Source organism: Parasteatoda tepidariorum, chromosome 1, assembly GCF_982258835.1.
Source record: "Parasteatoda tepidariorum strain Cologne lab strain chromosome 1, Ptep-v5.0, whole genome shotgun sequence".
Taxonomy (NCBI): Eukaryota; Metazoa; Arthropoda; class Arachnida; order Araneae; family Theridiidae; genus Parasteatoda; species Parasteatoda tepidariorum.
In genome coordinates this window covers 27,330,532-27,351,368 of record NC_141755.1, presented here as the reverse complement: position 1 = coordinate 27,351,368, position 20,837 = coordinate 27,330,532, and the positions used below count along the sequence as shown (strand labels likewise).

Here is a 20,837-nt window from a genome sequence, read left to right as displayed (position 1 = left end):
TATTTTAACTCTTTGCGTGTTGTTTAGCTTTATATATTGTCCCTTCTTTAGTTGAATGATATAAGTGTTTTTAATTTTATTGTTATTCAGAATGTAAGTTCCACTGACGATCATTTCTACAATGTTTTTCTTGGAATGTTAGTAATTACTATTTCAAAAGTTGCTAATAATTAGAGTTATTATTTCAATGTAAAGAAAGTGAGGAAGAGCTGGAACAAGATAATTAGATAGACTAGAGAAGTGAATTAAGCGCTTGGGAGTTAATAGATGGAGAAATATAGTATCTAAAAGATCTAGATAGATTAAACTAAATGGGACTGCCTTGGCCGGTAACCGGCTGTGCTGGGTAAGAAGAAGAAAATTATTTTAATGTAACTTTATCTTTATAAGTTATTTAATCTTTTCTTTAGTTATCTAAATAAGTTATGAATTTAATAGGCTATAAATATAAATGTTGCTAAAGTAGAATAAATTTTATCAATCAGTTAAGGAAAATTTGAATCATAGTTTTAATTATTGTTTTATCCATAAGGTAGATAAAACCAAGTATTTATCATTCATTAAACTAATTAATACTCAGTCATCGTATTTGGTTTTGTTAAACAAAATAATCACTTTCTGAAGAAATAGAATTATTTAAAAATTCTAAACAAGCTTATATATATGCATCAATAATTTCACATACATAACACATCAATGTATTTTTTTATTATTGAAATGCATTCTTATTTTTAACACAAGGGTGGCATTAGGGAATGATATTGTCAACTTTTTAAAAATACGTATATTTTTATAAAATCAAATCTACAATCTTATTGTTTATTATTAGTATTATGTATAGATGTATACACAATGTGCATCCCTCTCTCTGTCTGCTAATCAAAAATTAGCTAAAAAACTACATAATTAGCCTGAAGAATTTTTCCCAAAAACTATACATTAGCTTTGGGGATTGTAACAAGTATTACTACTTTTGTTTCTACACTGAGAGAATAACACTTTTCCTCACTGTAGTAGATCCTAACTATTCACATATTACGTTATAAAAAAAAAACTTTTAAGTAATTAATTTTTAGTAAAAGGGCATTTTCTTACTCGTAAATAATTTTATATTGATTTATCAGTGAATTGAATTTTCATCAGAAAGCCCTAGTTATCAATAGTTATTATGGGTCCTTGGCTAATTGCAAGTATTTAAATTTTTAAAACGTTCCTAATTAATAGAAATCAAAGCAGTCAAATTTAGATTTTTTTCTTTCTTTAATTTAACATTTTTGTTATTTTCTCTTACTTTGCTCTTGCCAATGTTTTACTTATAAGCACTTACAATGGCATCTAATTAATCCAGAACTTGAAACTATTATTTATGCAAACTCTATTTAAAATAATAATAATAATGAAGACCAAAACAATTTCCTATTCTGAAAAAAAATCAGTGAAATATTCAGTTCTATCCTGTGTGCAATTTTGGGTTTATTTAAGGCAATCCATTGCTACAGATCCAAATGTTTCAACTTAATCTCATACTGAATATTCCGATGTATTGTTTGACTTTTTTAACCCCTAAATTACAATAAGAATTTGGGGGACTTTATTAGCACTAAATTTTGAACTCTACTTTTTTTTTTCCAGTAGCATAGCGAATGACACATAGCAAAGGTAGAAATTAAGAAAATTTAGTCACTTGTCCAAAGGACCAGTTACTTTACTAGTCGATACCATGCACATTTTCACTAGACCAAAATAGTACTAATCTATATCATGAACATTTTCACAGGGTGCGTACAGACTCCTTATACTCCTAGGAAATAAAAAAGTCTCCAAGGAGTACTTGGAACTACTTAGATTTCTAAATTAGTCCTTAGAAACTCCTTAGATTATTGTGTTGTATAGATGTGAAGTTTGACTAGGTCAAAATTTATTTCAAAAGGGCTAGAAAAAAATATGCAAACTATACATTTTTACGAGTTCTTTATAACTGCTTTTTAATTTTTGATAAGTCCTTAAAATTTTGGACTCCTTGGATACTCCCTTGATTTCTTCTTCTGATCTCTGTATGAACCCTGTTTTCACTAGACCAAAATATTGCTAGTCTATACCATGTTAACTTTTACTAGACCAAAATACTACTAGTCTTTACCTCGCACATTTTCGCTAGATCGAAATACTACTAGTCTATACCATACACATTTTCACTATACGAATATTTTACTACTCTATGCCATGCACATTTTCACTAGACCAAGATACTACTTGTCTATACCGTGCACATTTTCACTAGACCAAAATACTACTACTCTATACCATGCACATTTTCACTGACCATTTATGTGTCCCAATTAGATTTTTTATTAATTAAGTGAGTTTAGTTATAAAATTACAATTGTGAGGAAATATACTGTTTTGTGACAAAAACACAGACTTAAACATTAAACAGAAAAATTGCTGCTAATTTATATTATAGTGGCCTGAGTCAAACTTGGCATTCCTTGATCATTGTTAATTTTTAACCCAATGTAGCCTATAAGTTTTGTTTGATCAATAAGATAAAAGACATAAAAAATATTGCAATTATAACACATTTAAAACTTTTATGTGATAAAAATCAAACTCTTAAGAACAAACCTTAGTTCTATTGAGTTGGTACTATAGGTGTGAGAAATCACAAATTTCTCAATGTGTCGACTGTGCCATAGTAAGACATATCATCGTAATTGGCTCAAACTTTGTTTTTCAAGATGCAGAGACATTTTTAACTCCTCTACAAGCATGTTGCGCAGATTGAAAATCAGAAATAATTTTTTTAAAAACTAGTCAGGTATGTTCTCACGCTGTGAATTAATTTGCGTTTTGCATTTTAAATAATAATTAAAAAAAGTTTAAAAAGCTGCATTCTTGAAATTTTTTCTTGAATTTTTTTTCTCTGTTTCCCACTACATCAAGAGTCTGCTGTAGCAATACCCTTGCAAAAAAACTTAATGTAGAAGAGGAATTATAATCCTAAGCGGAATAAAACTTATAAAGGAAATCGATTGACAAATGATTAAAAATAATAGCATGACTATCAAAGCAAGGGCCAGAATTTAATTAACAGAATGGAAATATGTCTAGTTTTAAACTTAATAATGTTGTAAAATCATAGGAAGTGCTAAAATAAAAAAAATTATTTTAATTTTTATGAAATTGAAAGAATTTATTTATTTTTATATAATAGTTTATCGAAAAAGTCAGTTTCTGTAATTTAAAATGTAATTATTTTTTACTCCTCTGAAGTGAATTTCACTCTTCCCCAAAAAGTGTAGTATTTTCATTTCGTAGGAAAAAAAGAAAGAAAAATTCTAGCTATCTCTTTGTCAGCAAGTGTGAATTAAAAGATTAACTTATACAACAAGTGCATGCAAAATCTTCCATCTGGTTTGAATAGAAGGTTCACTTATACGCAGGAAAATACCATAAAATGTTATTTATTATTTTTTCTCTTAAACAAATAAAAAGTAAAAAAAAAAAAAAAAAAAATACTTCTAGAGAAAAACTAAACAGAAATTGATTTTAGGTCAAAATGACTCATCCTGCTGTTCCAACATTATCCTTGATTGTTTTTTTTTTTTTTTTTTAAATCTGAACTAAGAATAAACAAAAATATTTTTCTTATGATCTTTTTCTTTAAAAATGTAAATCAATACTGAGGTTGATTAATTGTTTTATGCTTATTGTAGGTGTTGGTAATTTAATTCATGAACACATCAAGAAAACTTTATTGCCTGTGGTTGAAATTGAACTGAGTTCTTCTTTGAGTGATCTAGAAATGACTTTAGAAGGAAGGTTACTCAGGTGTTCTGTTGGCTTTGAAAGAGATGCAGCAACTTCCACTAAGCAGTAATTATCTTTCCATTTAAAACCTCTGTTTTTATATTTTAGTGTGTGTGTATATATATGTATATGAGTCAGAGCCTCTGCTCTCCAATAAGCTTAGATCTAAGATAAGAATTACAGCTGGATTCAAAAGTTCCTTAGCCTAAAAGCTTTAGCAAAATTCTAAAATGCCACTACAGTTTGTATACCATTCTAGAAGTGTGGATGCATTTCCTTTTCATGTGTAAATAAATTTTAAAAAGTTCACTTAATAACTCGATTTTTGTGTGTAAAACTAAGTTTTATATCCAGTCCTCTATTGCTGCAATGCAGAAAATTTGTACAGGGTGCGTAGCGTTTTTAAAAAGTGCTTAAAGGTGCTTATTTTCGTTTTTAGAAGCCCTTAAAGGTGCTTTTTTCATTGGGTGTTTTTAAAAAGTGCTTAATTTTCCCTTTTCCGAAATGTGATATTTTTCTTTACCATGTTGATTTTTGCTACAAATATAGCAAAAAGACATTGTCCTAATCAACGTTTTCACAATTAATTCAACCCCAATCTATTTTGGCGTACCGCCAGTCTGTAGTGTATGAAAACACCATTTGTTTTACATGTTTGATGAAATACTTGCAGGTCCACACTTGTGTACACTGAGCTGGATTCAGTGGTAAGGAGTTTTGACTCTCATGTGCAACCCTGCTGCATTTTGCAAGAGATTTTCAATTTCAGACTTCATTTTCCGCCCTTTGCATTGGAATCGAGAAATCTCTCGAATTTTTGCTGATTACGGGGACCAACTAAACATTGACAGTTTTTTTTTCTCTATTGGTGATAGACAATTTCATTTCTCTGTTTAATTTCATCATTTGTGACGCGCCATCTTCTTCGTCACTGTAAATAAAACCGGATAAAACCATCAGTTGTCAAAAACTTGCCAACTCTGTCTAATTATGATATTTTTCAAAGTGCTTAAAAAGATTTTTGAGTGCTTGAAAAGCGCTTAAAGGGTGCTTATTTTTTGTTGAAAGATTTTGTAGACCCTCAAAATTAGTAGAAGAAAAGGAAGTTAAGTTTGTTTATCATTAAAAAGTTTGCTATTAACATTACATTAGTTTGCTATTTTAACTAATTTACAAATCGGAGCTTTTTTTTAAAATTGGTTTAATTGCTAACTATACTGCTTGTTAGCAGATATTTACTAGATTAAAATAGTCTTTTGGTTCAGAAATTCAATGTGCTATGGAGTAGATGTAAATTTTCTTCTTAACATTGAAGTGCTTAAATGTAAGTAAAATACAGTAAATACATTTATTTTCCTATGTTTCTCATAAATTGAAAATGATCCATCTACAGTCAAACCATGACGTTGCAAACTTTTCACCATCATGAAAAATCTAAGTTTTCGATTCTAATAATTTTAAAAAAGAGATTTTCAATCAAACTTATTTTTTGCTGATCCTTAATTTTATGGAATATTTGTTGCTATGGTGCAAATAAAAGAAAATGTTTTTTTTTTGTTTTTGTTTTTTTTAATTTCTGAAAATTTAAAAATGGTTTTAATTTTTTAAAGGCTTTTCTTGATTTATTTTTCAATTTTTTATTGCTTCTGCAATAAGAGAATATGTACTTTTGTAAAAAAATCATTCATTTTAAGTATCCTACGAAGCCAAAATTGTGAGATGCGTACATAACAGTGTATAATGTGGTGTAGTTTCAGGTAACTTTACTATTATCATGAATATTGCAAGGATATTTATTAAATCTAGTATTGGAATAACTGAATAGAACATGAAACATTTAAAGCTATGTCAAATTAGGATGATGGAAATAAATAAAAAAAAGCACACAGTAAATAATATTGAGCTAGAAAATACAATTTTCACAATTAATTAATAATGTTGTTGTTACTCTAACTGGTCTAACCCTGTGGTTCCCAATTTTTTACAAATGCTGAACCCAAAATGATCAAACATTTTTTGCGCGGGTTTCAAATATATGAATAAAATTTATTAGCAGCTGTTATACATAATGACAAAAGAAGGACTGCTAATTATTTTGAAGAGCATTGGCAGGGTTCGTGCAATTACCTCCCAATAAGTTGACCAAGGTTCAAATCCTAACTTTGGCTGGTCAATAAGAATTTTTCTCCTGACTCACACAGTACTGACTTAAAATATCCTCAGTGTTAGACGGAATATGAGTTAAAATTCCATTACTGTTTGAGCTAAACCTGCCTGGTTTTCATGGTTCTCCACTCCAAAAAACGCAAAAGCGGGATAATTTCATCAAAATTTCTTCACAAGGCTAGTTTGTCCCAATAGTTGATCTAGGAGTTCCCTTGTCCTCTGGATTGGGTACAAAATTGCAAGGCTACGGAGTTAACCATTCGTAAACTCAAATTTGGATTAGCCGTTCACCATCCATTACAGAATAAAATAAAATTTAGAAAGGAAATTTTTTTCAACAATCGTTTTATTAATAAAACTCTTAAAATAATAGGTTTTATGTCAAACAGTTGAATAATTCTGGACTGGAGTTGCATTAAGTCTGGTTTTGAATTTGTTTTAGCGGAAAACATTTACTGAAAAAAAAATAAGCTTGTGGGGAGAGTAATTATCGATAATGTCAGCCTTCATCTATGAAAGGGTACCCCAACATAGAATCGAGTTAACATGTCTTATATGCTAGGGAATTGGAAGTGTATTTTTGTAGTGTTAGATATACACTACAAGCTCAATGATTTTTATAACAGAACTGTTGTAAACTTTGAGAATGGTTATCAGGGAAATAGTATTCATTATTCTTGAATTGGGACATTTAATATTGAATTGAAAAGTTTGACAAGAAATACTAATAAAATTTATCATACATTTTGCTTCTTTTTTTTTACTGGAATTTTACTTTATAATAATACTTAATACATATTTTAATATAATTACAGTTTTCAAAAATAATTATTAATTTTAAAGATTTAAATTCTTGGAACCCTTGTCACCGAGAAATAGGGTACTGTGGAACACTATTCAGGAACCATTGGTCTAGCCAATAGGCTAGGCCAGTTCAATCATGACTGATGGGAGATTTTATGATTTCTATTTGCAAAGTGGCGTTGAACACCATGAGATAGAAAACTGACTCCTTTCAAATTTCACTTGCTAGTTTTAGCTGTGGCCTAGGATGACCCAACAAGGGAAAAGATTCCCATCATACATTCTGCTTATGGTCACCCCCATTGTCAGACAACTAGTGGGATTTAATAAGGATTAATAATAGATAGTTTGATTCATTTTTTTTTTTTTACCTTTAACATGCCATCTTTTTTTAAAGTTTTTAATACATTTAGAAAAAATGTATGATTATTGGTATAGTGACTTTTCATCTTTTTGTTAATGTCACGATAGTATAGTTTACTGTATGGGTTATGAAAAGTTTTCAAAATTGTTTGAATGTTAAGAACATGTAAAGCATTCCCTGAATGAAGAAACTTATTTTGTTATCTTAGTTTGAAATACACTCATTTGTTTCTTTTCCATGTTTATAATAAGTACATTATTTCATAAAACTTAGTAATTATATAGAGAGGAAATTTATATTAACTCTTTTGTCCTTACGCTTGATGTGCTTAGTGCACTTGATTTATAATACCAAGGTTTAAAGGAAACCAGTTGAATTTATGACTTAATTTTAAAATATAAATTGGAAAAAAACTGATACAGGAATTTTTCCTCTAATTTTTTGAAAAATAAATTTAAACAGCAAATTACAAATAATAAATTTTTATTTTTCACTGTTTTACATTTAATTTAATTTCACTTTGAATTCTTTTGTTCTGCTATGATTTTATACGCTGTAGCAAATGGTTGCAATAATATAAAAAAAAAGTTATTTATAATATTTATTTGAAGTTGCGTCTCTTTACTGATTACAACAATACTCTTAGTATTAATATTATTCTACTTTTGTTATTTTAGGGGCGACAATCGTCCTCAAGATTTGAGAGATTGGGCACTCTTATCATATATTGGCCAGTGTCAAACTTATTTTTTACAGCCACATACCCTGAATGAATTCAGACCTGCCTGGTATGTAAATTTTGTACATGTGTTTTTGTTTTTTGTAATTTTTTTTCCCTTAATGAGCCTTAGCCAACAGTGTCTGATGCAATCTGCTGTTTCAAAAAGCTTTGCAGTGATGGTTGACATTCTGGAATTGGATGGAAACATATGTTGAACTCTTCCGACCGTCGTAAGATTATCAAAAAGCAATTTCAATCTGGCAGAGGCAGTTTCCATAAGAAAGTTGGCTCGTGTAATGGGAATAAGTGACCAATCATTGCGGTGAATGACAAAAACAGATTTTTGCGGCCTGTTGCTAAAAATTTTAATGTGCAATTGAGCTTCAGACATCGCTGCAAAATGCTGCCACTTTTCATAATTAAAGTTAGTTATTAGTAAAAGTCTACTCTTATTATTATTTGTTATATCTTGTTCATTTATTTACTTTTAAAAAAGTTACATTAGAATGTATAACTTATACCTGTAAGTTAATTTTTAAGGGGTCACAGTACCTTTGCAACAATTTTTTAAAATAAAGGTATAATCATTCATTTTGAGGATGCTTTACATGCTCATTTAAGTTATAATCAATAATTTATCTTCAAAAAATGATTAAACTGCTTAATTTTTTTAAATTTTAAAAAAAGTCGAAAAAATTCTAAATTTTTAAATCCCTAAGACTTTTTTATTTTAACATATTTTCAAAAAAAGTTTTTTTCATAGTGCTTGCAATATTTATCTTAACAATTTTGTGCATTCATTTGTTGATATATCAATTAGAATATTTTTTATAGATTATTTTGTAAAAAAGTAGAAAAAAAGGGTAAAAACTCCTGTTAGGTATATATAACATGCCGTAAAAGTTATAATACCTCATAAAATGCTTATTCCATGCACATTTTAAATAAGAGTATTATACTCAAGATAAAAAAGTTTACTTCAAAGCTTTATCTTAAATAGAAAAAATTCCTTAGGGATTTAATTAAGATTAAGACACAAAATTATCATCTATGCGAGAAAGCACTTTGAAGTCAGACTGCTGAGCAAGTTTCTGTATTAGAACAATTTAAACTCATTCATAACTTTTTTAAAAATGTAGATAGAAAGATGAATTTTTTTCTGTACATTTGAAATAGTTTGAAGTTTTATTATAAGCAATAAAAAAATTTTGGTATTTTTGTCATTTTTTGGGTACTGTGACCCCTTAAAAAAAATTCTGTCTGGTAGAAGAAGCATAAGTTTCTATCAATAAATTGTTAGTGTCTAATAATTCTTCTTTATTTCAGCATTTGTTGGGACAACATTGCAGTTTATAATTTCAACAAAAGATTGATGCATAACAGATATTATGAGGCTCTTAATGCCAGTGTTGTGGCTCTCTGTCATGTTAAAGAATCTTGTGTGAGTGTTTATTCCATAATACATTTATTTCTTTTATTGGTGTTTAACAATTAATCAAGGTTGATTTTCTCAAATAAAACTATTATTTGAATAAAGTTATTAATTCGCTAATTTTTTATTTATTTATTTAATATTACTTCTCTATCATTAACTCTTCTAAAGTACAATTATTTCATCAATATTTTAAGTTTTAAATATAATCTTTATGATTACATGTTTACAATTTTTTAATATATTGTTTTTACAACTTTTGGTAAAGTTTTGGTACTTGTTTGATTACCAAAAAATTATCTTAATTTTACTTTTTTAATTTGATTAGAATAAAAAAATATGAAGAAAAATTCAAGTGTTTGGATTTTTGTGTATGCATTTATTTATTTTCGCAAATTATTTACCTGTTTGTTTATTTTTAAACAATCGAAAAATTATATATATTAAATTATTTTACATTAATCTCTTCTCCTCTATTTAATAAGTAAACGAAAAAAGTTTTTTCGAGAGTTTTGAATAAACCAGCATTCTTTACTTTGTTTCTGAGGATAAATTTAAATATTAGATGTTTCTGATTATCATTTGTATGCCTTGTATAATTTTCTTTTCTCTTTCAAATTTTATTTAGATATTGACTCCTACAAGTCCTGATTATCCTCTTACTTTAGAGGAGGAGCCTGACAATGACTGCTTAGGCTATGGTAAGCTACTTTAAACCATTTAACAAATAGTTTGAAGATTTAAGAACATTTATGTGTATAACCTTGAAACAAGGTACCACTGGTCAGGGAAATCCTGGAATTGTAGGGAAATATGATTTTGGCACTAAATGTTAAGGAATCAATAGGAAAAATCGTATTTTTTTACAAACACTGTAAAATTCTTCAGTATATCTGAAAAATGATCACTCTTTGAATTGTCAGAAATAGTAATCAGTTATTGAGATTCAAATTATAGAATTTTTATATCTATTACAATTATTTCTTATAAAAATTCCATATCTCAGAAAGTGTTTTACACAGCATTGTCATTTAGGAAAAAATATTTTTCTCACAAAATCTTAGATATGACGATTTTTAGACGAACGCACTGGCCAGATAGACAATTTTTTGCTTCATTTTAAGGAATGTAATTTATATGCTAATAATAAAAAAAATTATGAAATTGGTCGAATAGTTCCTGAGAAATCAATTTTTTAAGAAGTCAGTTACTATTCCCATGATTTTATTTAAATTTTGTATTTTGGCATATAAAACATTCTTTAAAATGATATAAAAAATTGTGTTACTTTCAATTCATAATTTTTTCGATTATTTTTAAATAATCAAAAAAATAATTATTCAAACTTAGTTTTTGCATAAATTTATCTTTAAGTTAATTTTATAATTGTGTGTAAAAATGTTTTGATTTGCTAAAGAAATTCGTGTAAAATATGACGAAATACACGAAAGGCAAAATTAACATTGAGAGGTCCAAGCTTTGCACCACTCTCTTGACTAAACAACTAGTTAGAAATTCAAATCCAGGGGGGGAAAAAAATTCTGAAAAAGTATGTTTTTGTATTTGATTTTGTAACTTAAAATATGGTCTATACTAATTATTTCGCATATTTGATGTCACTCTTTTGAATCATTATCATTGAGTCCTAGTACCTAATTATTAGATCATTTAGTTATTCAGGGAGGGTTTTTTTTTCTTTTTTTTCCGCATTATACCCGTATGCCCTATAGTTCAGGGATAGAAGAGAGTAGTTATAGATACATAGTTAATAAACACTAACTATAGTAAAAAAAAATTTTCTATTGTAAATTTTAAGATTGTAAGATAGAGCATTTTTTCAAATAATTGTTTTACTTTAAAAATCAAATTATTGTTCCTTATTCGCAAAATGATTTATCTCAGTTAAATAAATATAATTATAATGAGTTATGCTTTTATAGTCTTTTTAAAGAAAGAAGTCTGTTTATAAATTGTTGGCAATAATATTGCTAGATTTGAAGCATTTTATAGTAATTGTTCAAATGATTGGTCTTCTGCATATTTAAATAGGTATTTATTCATTCTTATACTCACTGTTTTAATTGGTTCTCTTATTTTAAAGGTTTTGTGCGAGCTGTTGATGAAGAACAACATTTGCTTTATATAGTCACTCCACTTAGTTGCAATACATTGAATGACAGAGTGAACGCTATATTAAGCGGAAACATTCTTATCCCTCGTGATGTCATATATAAACAGGTATGTTAAGAATTTTGAAATAATAATTATTCATTCTTTAAGTTCATAAATATGCTTATTAATATACATTTTCATAAATATTTGAAAATGAAATTAACCATATTAAGTGATTAATATTTTAAACATTACTTAAGCATTCTTTGATGGCAACATTAATATATATATGTGTGTAGATATACATATGTGTGTGTGTGTGTATATATATATATAAAATAAATTTAAATATAAAAAAAAATTCATTTCTGAGTAATATTAACTTTTTAATCACTTTTTTAAAATGTTCCTAATTGCTCAGATAAATCTAGTTAATTTTAAGTTTATATTTTTTTAAAACTGTGAAATATAATCATGCTCAATTTTCTATCCAAAAATTTTTTTGTTTTAATATAATGAAAATATATATATACATACATTATCTTCCTGCCATATAAACGTGCATAAAAATTTTCCGTTCCCCTCTCAACCAAAAATAAAGATCTGTAAAAATAGTGAATGACTTTCGTTGTTATTTTGCAAAAAAATTATTTTATAGTATTTAAAAAACAAACAAACAATGAAAACATACATGTAGCATTAACTTAGAAATTGATTAATTAGAGTTTAGTATTTTTAGGCCTACAAAGTTGAAGGAGCAGAATATTTAACCAATATATTGGTCATTTTAGTACAGTAGAGCAGTGTTCCCCAACCTTTTTATCACCACGGACCTGTCAACGTTTGATAATTTTGCAGCGGCCCGCTGGGGGGGGGGGGTGTTGATTGTCTATATTTTTTATTATTTTGATTTATTAATTTCGATTTAATTTTATTTAAACATGATTTCAAAATAAAATACTGTTACACCGAAAAAAAAATATAAAGTGATTTAACATTTTAACTTACTAGAACGTCAAATCAATGAGAACCCTGAGCTTTCTTTGCAATGAGACAGTTCCATCTGGGGGTAATCGGAGACAATGACAGCCGAAGTGTGTTGCTTACATCCAGTTTATTCTGTTGCTTTGTTTTGGTTAATGTCCCCCTTTTTTAAATAAATAAAATTTTAATGGAACACAGATATTTTTAATTTATGGATAAACCTAGGAATTTAAATTCAGTTTCAATGAAATGGGCTGCCCGGTACCATTTGATCCACGGACTGGTACCAATCCGCGGATCAATATAGATATACATATATATACACACATATGTTGGGGAACACTGCAGTAGAGAACCAATTATCCGGGATGCTCGTGACCATCGCTATTCCGGATATCTGAATTACTTGGAACCCTTGTCCACACCAAAGGATGTATCCAATGTGAACAAGATGTTTTCCACCTTTATTATTTCTCACACATTGTATTGCCATATTATATTTTGGAAATATAACTAGTGCAGGATATGCAATGATTGATTTAAAAATAATGACTTTTATACCATCAACTCCACTCAAATTGGGTTTGAATGCAAAAGTGTATGTCTGTAGAATAAAAAAATAATAATAATTTAATTTATATTCTTCATACCTATTTCGATTAGTTTAAGTTTTCAGCTATAAAACTGTGAACAAACCTATCTCAAAATTTCTTTTCAATTACCTTTGTTAAAAACATATGTTTAAAAATAAAGAGATTTGGCACTGCTCTCAATCAAAGTTTTTTCCCCATCACTAATTCTAATCAGCATTTTACAAGAACTCCTACTGTTTTGTGAATTGAATTATGCAAAAGAAAGCAGTGAATGGTCAGTATATGGTAGACACAGCCGCTTGACTGTTTAATTTTTTAATGTGAATAAACTACAGTAAAGAATGCCTTCAACTGCCAGTTATCAGTTATGGAGGTTAAAAATCCAAGGCATGTTTCAGTATCGTCATATCATTCAGCATTGACAACTCATATTTCTCAAATAGGTACCCATCAATCTGATGCTAACCCTTCATTATGACATCTCAGTACCTAAACCCTGTGGCAGAATTTTATCGGGCTTTCTGCTACATACCTCTCTAATACTGTTTCTTCAAGATACTTAAAAATAACAAACATACATGTTTCTAATTTAAAGTAACAGAAACATTAACTTCAAAAAATAAATTGGATCAAATAAAATTATTTTTTAATTGGATATGTAATATTTTTTATACTAATATTATGGGCGATATTCTCACATTTTGTAATCACATTTAAAAAAATCGTGAAATCTGTAGCAGTAACTACCGAAAAAAGAGATCGACAGCGAAATCACGCGAATCGTGCTCTTCGAAAAGGGGTTACTAAATCCGTGTTTTCATTTTGAGATACGGTTGTTGTAATAAATAATAATATCACATTAAAAATATCAGATTTTAAAAGCTTTGTGGAAATCAGTAGTAATAGAACTGCAAAAATAAAATAAACATTTCTACAGAAAAGAAAAGCAAATTTTTTACTTCATTATTCTTTATTTTTCATTATTCTCAAATGAGAATAGAAAAATCATAAGCTTTTTTTTTCCACTCTGATGCGCGAGAACGACATCTTTTGAATATAATTCTGAAGAAAATATAAAATCTTTCGAAAATTTCTGCATAAAAGAAATGTAAAATTCTTTACTTCCCAAATGAAAAATCTTTCTGCAACAACTCAGTGACATTCTGCGACAATGTCACTGTGTCATCACGATTCTGCCACAGGGTACATTAAACTCTGAGCTATCATGTCTTTTTTAATGTAAATATCAATTTCAAACTTTGTAGCAAGGAAGGAGGTTTAACCTGTTAGGTTAGATAATGTGTTATGTTGATACATGTGTGAGGAAGAAACTCTCAGCCCTGATTAATATGTGAAAAGCAATTTTTTTTCGCTAAAACTTTTTTAAACAGGTTTTAAGGTAATATTTATGTACTGGCTATATGGTTGGTTAACAGTACATCACAAAATGAAAGATTCAAATGTAATCTATTCGGAAGAGAGAAATGCATTACTGTTTTTGAAACTCCGTTTCCATTCTCTTTTTCTACAAGCATGTGGGCAAAAAAGTTTAAAATAAGAATATAGAAAGCATTTTTTTTTCTGCAATAACTAATTATTGATAAAATTACTTTCTTAGAAAATACTAAATGTGGAACTGGACTATACTGATGGATCTACAGAAGGAAGAACTGAATTACGAAAAGCAATCAGAAAGAGATCAAGGGGGCATTCATCAAAGGACAGGCGTTTTTAATTCTTTTATACTTTTTATTGCTATCATTCTTAAGATGTAAAATTTGGAAATCTCGTGCAATTCATCTGAGTTTTACCTATGTTTAAGCATTTTTGAAAAATAAACATTTTCATTTGCTTGTTTTCCACCCCATCTGTATTCTTATTGTTAATACAATAAAAGTTCATAAAAATTATTGTTATACTTTTTATTTATGCGTCATGTAATGAAATACTAAAAATACTTCATCTTATTTTATTGAACATTTCTTTACTTAAAAGTTTTCCTGCTATAAAAACAACTAGACTAGTCCAACATAGAAAATTAATTCTTGAATACTTATAATTAGTAATAACATGGGTTTAATTGGAATAGTTTTGTTTTATTGAACCTATACAGCAAAACTAAATGTAGGCAATTTAAGTTATATTGTCGAATGAACTATGTATTTGCCTTATAACAAAAGAGTTTTACAACTTATTTTAAATATTTGGTTTTCAAACTAATTGCCACAATCGACAGTAGGAAAAAATATATTGACCGAATTGTGATAGAATGGACTATACTTTCTTCAGACATAAAAATATTCTTGTCACTGTAAACTTTACTTTACATTCATGTAATAAAAGTTGTATTCCTTTGTAACTTATTTGTGTTTGAAAAAAAATTTAAAAACTGATTATAAAATTGAGCATGAATAATATGTTCTACCTTGGATCAGAAGTGTAAATGACTATTTCTTTTTCACTCAAAACTACCAAGTGAATTACAATATATTTTTTTACTATATGTTATTTACTTGTGGAACAGTTTGTCCCATAGGTACATAGGAACCTATAACTAAAATGATTCATAGTAATGAGTATGATGAAATGAAAATTAGTGATAAAGTAAAATCAATTATTTTAAGCAAATTTTACTGTTCTATACCTATTCTACTGACTTATTTGCTGATCAGTCTTAATGAATGTAATTAGCAAGATTTTCAAATAAACATCATTTAGATTGTTATTTTAGCAATAAATATAAAGTACAATAGTGATGTACACAAGATTAAAATTTTTTAACTGACAAAGTACTATATGGTTGCTAGAGAAAGTCCGATTTGGATCATGTTTGTTTCCATTATTAAAGATTAAACTGCAAATAATATCTTTTAAACATCATTGCCGATTGGTGCATTTTTTTTTTTGTCTTAGTGCTGATATATTTATTTTGTTATATTTTACATCATTCTATGCTTATTCGTTTACATGCAATATTGTTTTTTCATTGTTTCAAAGTCTGTCATCCAAAACGGCATCGTTGCAAAAATATTTTTAAAAAATAGAAGCAGACAAAATCTTAAGAAAATCAAATACCTAATTTCACTAAGCTCATAGTTTAAATGCTGAAGCAAAAACGTTATCAAAAATATTAGAAAGAATATAATTTAGCATCACAGATAATTTTAAATATAAATATGCTTATTCTTATTTGATCAAACAGCATTTCAACTCTAAATAAAAAGTATTCAACTCTTAATTTTAAAGACATTTAAAAGTACTTAACTCTAATACTAAAATTTTTGCTTCCAAATATTAATAACAATTATTTAACATCTTTTTATATTTTCCCAAACAGTACATTATTATTCTTTAAATAAAAATATCATAAAATGTATAAAATAATTCAAATTTTAAAATCGAGAGGTTGAGCGCCAACAGTATATAAATGCACTAAACATACATAAATTAGATGTTTGTGTATTCACATTTAAGACATCAAAAAGTAAAAACACTGCTGTTACAGATGAATCCTAACCCTGAGTCTAAAAAATTTTTATGGATAAAGATGTTTTTAATTCTTTAAAGAATATTCACCTTTTATAATAAATACAAGAAAGAATGAATAAAAAAAACACTTTTATTTACATATGCTTTACAGAAACATTATCAGCTATAAATACTATATGTTTTAATTTTACAGACATAAAAAGTTAATATACTTAACTTTTTTATTCATCAAAATCATATAACTAATAAATTTATTTAAAAATTTTATTGATGTTTTGATTTTTTTTAAATTTGATATTTCTATTACATTAAGTAATATTTTAAAAACATAAACAAATTTCAGTAACCCAATGTACATAAATAAGAAAAAAATGGCAAACAAGCAGGGGAATTGAATTATCTAGTTCAGTGTTTCCCAAACTTTTGACTTTTGTGTACCCTTTCTAAATTTTTCGTAAAGCTGTGTACCACTACGTAATAAAAATTTCATAAAAGTTAAAAATCACAACTGGCTGTTCCTACCACTAATTATTAACTGTCAACTGCAAAAAGTGGCCAATAGAAAAATACGTAATCGTAAATTTTCATGGCTAGCTTTGTTTTTTAATAAATTTTTTTTGAAATTTTCGTTTGTTGCAAGATATTTCGCATAAGAAAGCGTACCCCCGCTAAAATTTTCCCATATCCCAGGGGGTACGCGTACAACACTTAGGGAAACACTGATCTAGTTGATATGTTTATAGGAAGGTTAAGAAGAAAATAAACTATAAAATAACACTGCTTATTTAAAAAAAAAAAATAGGGAAATAAGCTTCACATAAAAAAAATTAAATGCTAAATCACAGGCAAAGATATATTGAGTTTTTATAAATTATTTTCAAATTTTATGTATTCAGATAAACTTTTTCATTTATCTATGAATTAAGTCCTTTTTAATTTGTTGAAAATTTCACCACTTTTAATACTCATGTCACAACAAACAGTTAGGTAATGTGATAAAAACACGAAGATAAATATTTACATAAAATTAAAAAAATTAAGTTATAACTTACAGCATATTGTCTAGGTAACTTCGTATATCTAGAGAACATAATCAAATGGGAAAAAAAAAGAGTTTTATATATATATATATAGTATATGATAATTAATATCAATTTCATAGATTTTTTATAGGTTAAAAAACAAGCAGCAAGATAGGGTTGTTGTTGTTAATTTACGTCGCACTAGAGCTGCACAATGGGCTATTGGCGAGCAGCAAGATAGGGAAAAAAATGTTTTTTATTAATATCTTCTTTAAAAAGATCGCAAATAAAAAAAATACATTTTGAAAAGGGGAAACTGATTTGTTTATTTTGAATGTAAATAAAAACATGTTACTAAACGAGAAACTAAACGAACAACCTGATATAGGAATTCGTACAATGTATATATTTATATATAAATCTGAATGCATTATAAAAAAAAATTCATATCAAAACATGAACATAAATTAGAATTATCAGCAATAAGCAATTGATAATTGCTTTTGAATTCATAAATAAGTATAAATATTGAATGGCACTAGCTAAACATAAATTAATTTCTAATACAAAATATCACAATTTGGAAGAAAAGATTTAAATTGAGATTTGTTGCAGAGTTAATATTTACTAACGGATCATTAAAATTAATTCATGGCAATAATTTATAATTCATTAAAACATGCTGTAGTTAATCACATTATAGTTTTATCTCTATCCTTATAAACTGTAATCCTAATTGAATACAAATAAAGTATCAATACTAATACCAATAACTATAAAACCAGCACTGTACAAGTGAAGTATTTATATTTGTACTATATAGAAAGAGTTTGTGCATTGTCGACAGAGTTGAATAAAATAAAAACAATTTAGAAACTGACATCCTTGCAACAGGAAATTAAACAATGATATTTTATTATTAACAATGGACAAGTTCAGTGACAAAGAGCGGATGGAACGTGCTAAAAATATTGCTACATATAAAAAGCTGAACATTTTTTTTTGTTTTAACGTTAAAGATTGAATATCCTGATCCTGCCTTTTTTTCTAGTTAAATGATTTAAACTTAGATAAAATGTTTACATAACTAACTTTTAATTATTAAAAAAAATATTACACTTGTACCCACTGAACTTTCAATTTCATTCAAAATAAAACTTTTTATTTAAATAAAAATTTATATCTTTAGAAAAAAATTTAAGTCTCTGATTTTAAAAGACTTTTTTTCCTACTATTCCAATCGTTAAAAAGATCTATAGTCAAGTGAATTTTTTCAGAAGTTGTAAACATTCACTTTCAATGTAAACATCAAGTTAATGAAGACATTTCTAAGCAGGCTCCTCTGGCTCAATGTCATAGAACTATAGTTACATACTTATTTACATACATAATGAAATCTTGTTAAAATATATTTTCACTCATTTACTCTACATTATGACATGCAGGAAAGACACTCCTTTTGAATCTTTTACCTAGACTGTCATCAACCTCTTGTTCCGTACTTAATTCCGATGATTCAGTACTGGCATACAAAGATTGATTTCTTCTTTTAAATACAAATGAAGAGCTTATTTGCTCCGAGGAAGTCGCATCACCTTTCAAATTCTCTGTTTTTATTTCTGGAAATGACTCCAATTTTGTTTGTTTGATGAGAATCTCAGGGTTGTCAGGCTGGTCTTGCAAAAATTTCTGTACATTTTTGCTTTCTGTTGAACAAACTCTGTTTTCTGTCTTAATATCTGGAAATAATTCTAAATTTGATAGTTCCGTCGAGACATCGGATTGATTCTTCGGAGATGTCCGCTTACTTTTATTTCCCAATGAGCCAATTCTGTCAATAAAGAAGCCAAGAAATTCTTGATTATCATCATCTTGTGAACAATCCACGGTCTCTTCATCGCTACTAGATCTAGATAGTTCATCAGGATCAAACGAAGTGGGGTTAGAACTATTGAATTCAGTGCCTGAAAAATCACTGATTGTAAAACTATCAGGTGAAGAAACAGCTTGTTGAGGATCAGTTAAGTTAAAAAGCTTACAAAAAGTTTGAGTCTGTGGATTCAAATACTTCTTCATCAAACTACTAGTTGGAGATGAACCACCAGCCAAAAATGTTGGTGCTGTCACTACAAAATTGCAAGGTACTTTCAAGTCATCATTTAAAATACCTTTAATACTATCTAGCTCTTCATCATTTGGAGTAAAATCCCAACGCTCTGTACCACCAGCACCAGGCATAAACGAACTTCTCCTGGAAACATTTAAAAGATGATTTGTGCTGCGCAAAATACACAACCATTCCGGGTCATATTCAATTTGTGGAAAGTCCACTGCTTTACCAATGTCTAAAACCTGGAGAAATCTCCGCCTCGGCAAACACTTATCTAAAGCCAGGAACTTAGTGAAAGCTCCTTTTTCATCATCATGTGGCACAAGTGCAGAAAATTTACAGTGTAAATGCGCAGCAAACCAATAGGAAGGCTTTAATTTTTTCAGCAACTCTTCCCCTGGTTGACTACCTAGTTTATCTGATTCCATTTCTTCCCGAAAGAAGGGTTTAAAACGTAATAGTTGCTCCATATCACCATGTTTATACACAGACCTGGGCCAGTCATGAGATATGCAGATGTCTATGGGCCTTTTAAGTTGTTTAAGCCTAAAGACATCGACATTCCTTACGTGGTAAATACTTTTAACAGTGGACTTATCGTAGGGTGGTGTCTCAAAATGTCCTTTCAGATAATCCTGACCTTTATAAATACCGGACAGTCCAGCGATCCTTAATCCTCCAATGTTTATGACATTGGCATAACCCATATAATATATATTTGGGCAAACCCAACCACCATAAGAAAGCTCTGATAGGTAGTTAGATGCTTCGTGATTCCCGCCGATAAATATTGTCAATATAGGTGCTTTTTTCTCACCAGAGTAGTATTTATAAAATGTATTCAATTTTCGATACTTAGGAGGAACTGCCATACCTTCAAGATCTGCTGGATTTCTTACTGACTGAAAATCTCCACAAATAATCAACAAGTCAATTTTTATTCTGTGTCTATTCTCCAATGCTTGAATAGACTCATAGATTTTATCAAGTTCGCCATGGGCACATCCTTCTACAGCAATCTTCATTGTCAAACTCTGTTATTATTTTACTTATTATAACAAATCAACAGAAAATAGTTAACTTTGGTAAAATCAACGAGTCGATAAAAACAACATATAAGTAAAAACAACACTCTGTCGGCAACACGATGTATGAAACGTATTCAACGGTGAAATGATTTTTCAGACTGAAAAGAACTGAAAAGTAGATAATAAACACAAATTAAACGAA

The 20,837-nt window shown here is 28.3% G+C and overlaps 2 protein-coding genes across 3 annotated transcripts in view; one reads left to right on the top strand and one right to left on the bottom strand.

Annotated features, from left to right (window-relative positions):
- LOC107442084 (uncharacterized) overlaps positions 1-14,896 on the top strand; it is a 33,304-nt gene extending 18,408 nt beyond the window's left edge. For both annotated transcript variants that reach the window (XM_016055553.4, XM_087160702.1), the window contains exons 9-14: positions 3,717-3,876; positions 7,822-7,932; positions 9,192-9,306; positions 9,926-9,998; positions 11,399-11,535; positions 14,605-14,896. In XM_016055553.4, coding sequence (XP_015911039.3) covers positions 3,717-3,876; positions 7,822-7,932; positions 9,192-9,306; positions 9,926-9,998; positions 11,399-11,535; positions 14,605-14,721 — 713 coding nt within the window. In that variant the 3' untranslated portion in view covers positions 14,722-14,896. The remainder of the gene's footprint in view (positions 1-3,716; positions 3,877-7,821; positions 7,933-9,191; positions 9,307-9,925; positions 9,999-11,398; positions 11,536-14,604) is intronic.
- Positions 14,897-18,090: 3,194 nt separating this feature from the next.
- On the bottom strand, positions 18,091-20,769 carry ldbr (lariat debranching enzyme). The gene has a single exon (XM_016055558.4). It carries the CDS (start codon positions 20,630-20,632, stop codon positions 18,920-18,922), a length of 1,713 nt encoding a protein of 570 aa, XP_015911044.1. The 5' UTR covers positions 20,633-20,769; the 3' UTR covers positions 18,091-18,919.
- Between the last annotated feature and the right edge of the window lie 68 nt (positions 20,770-20,837).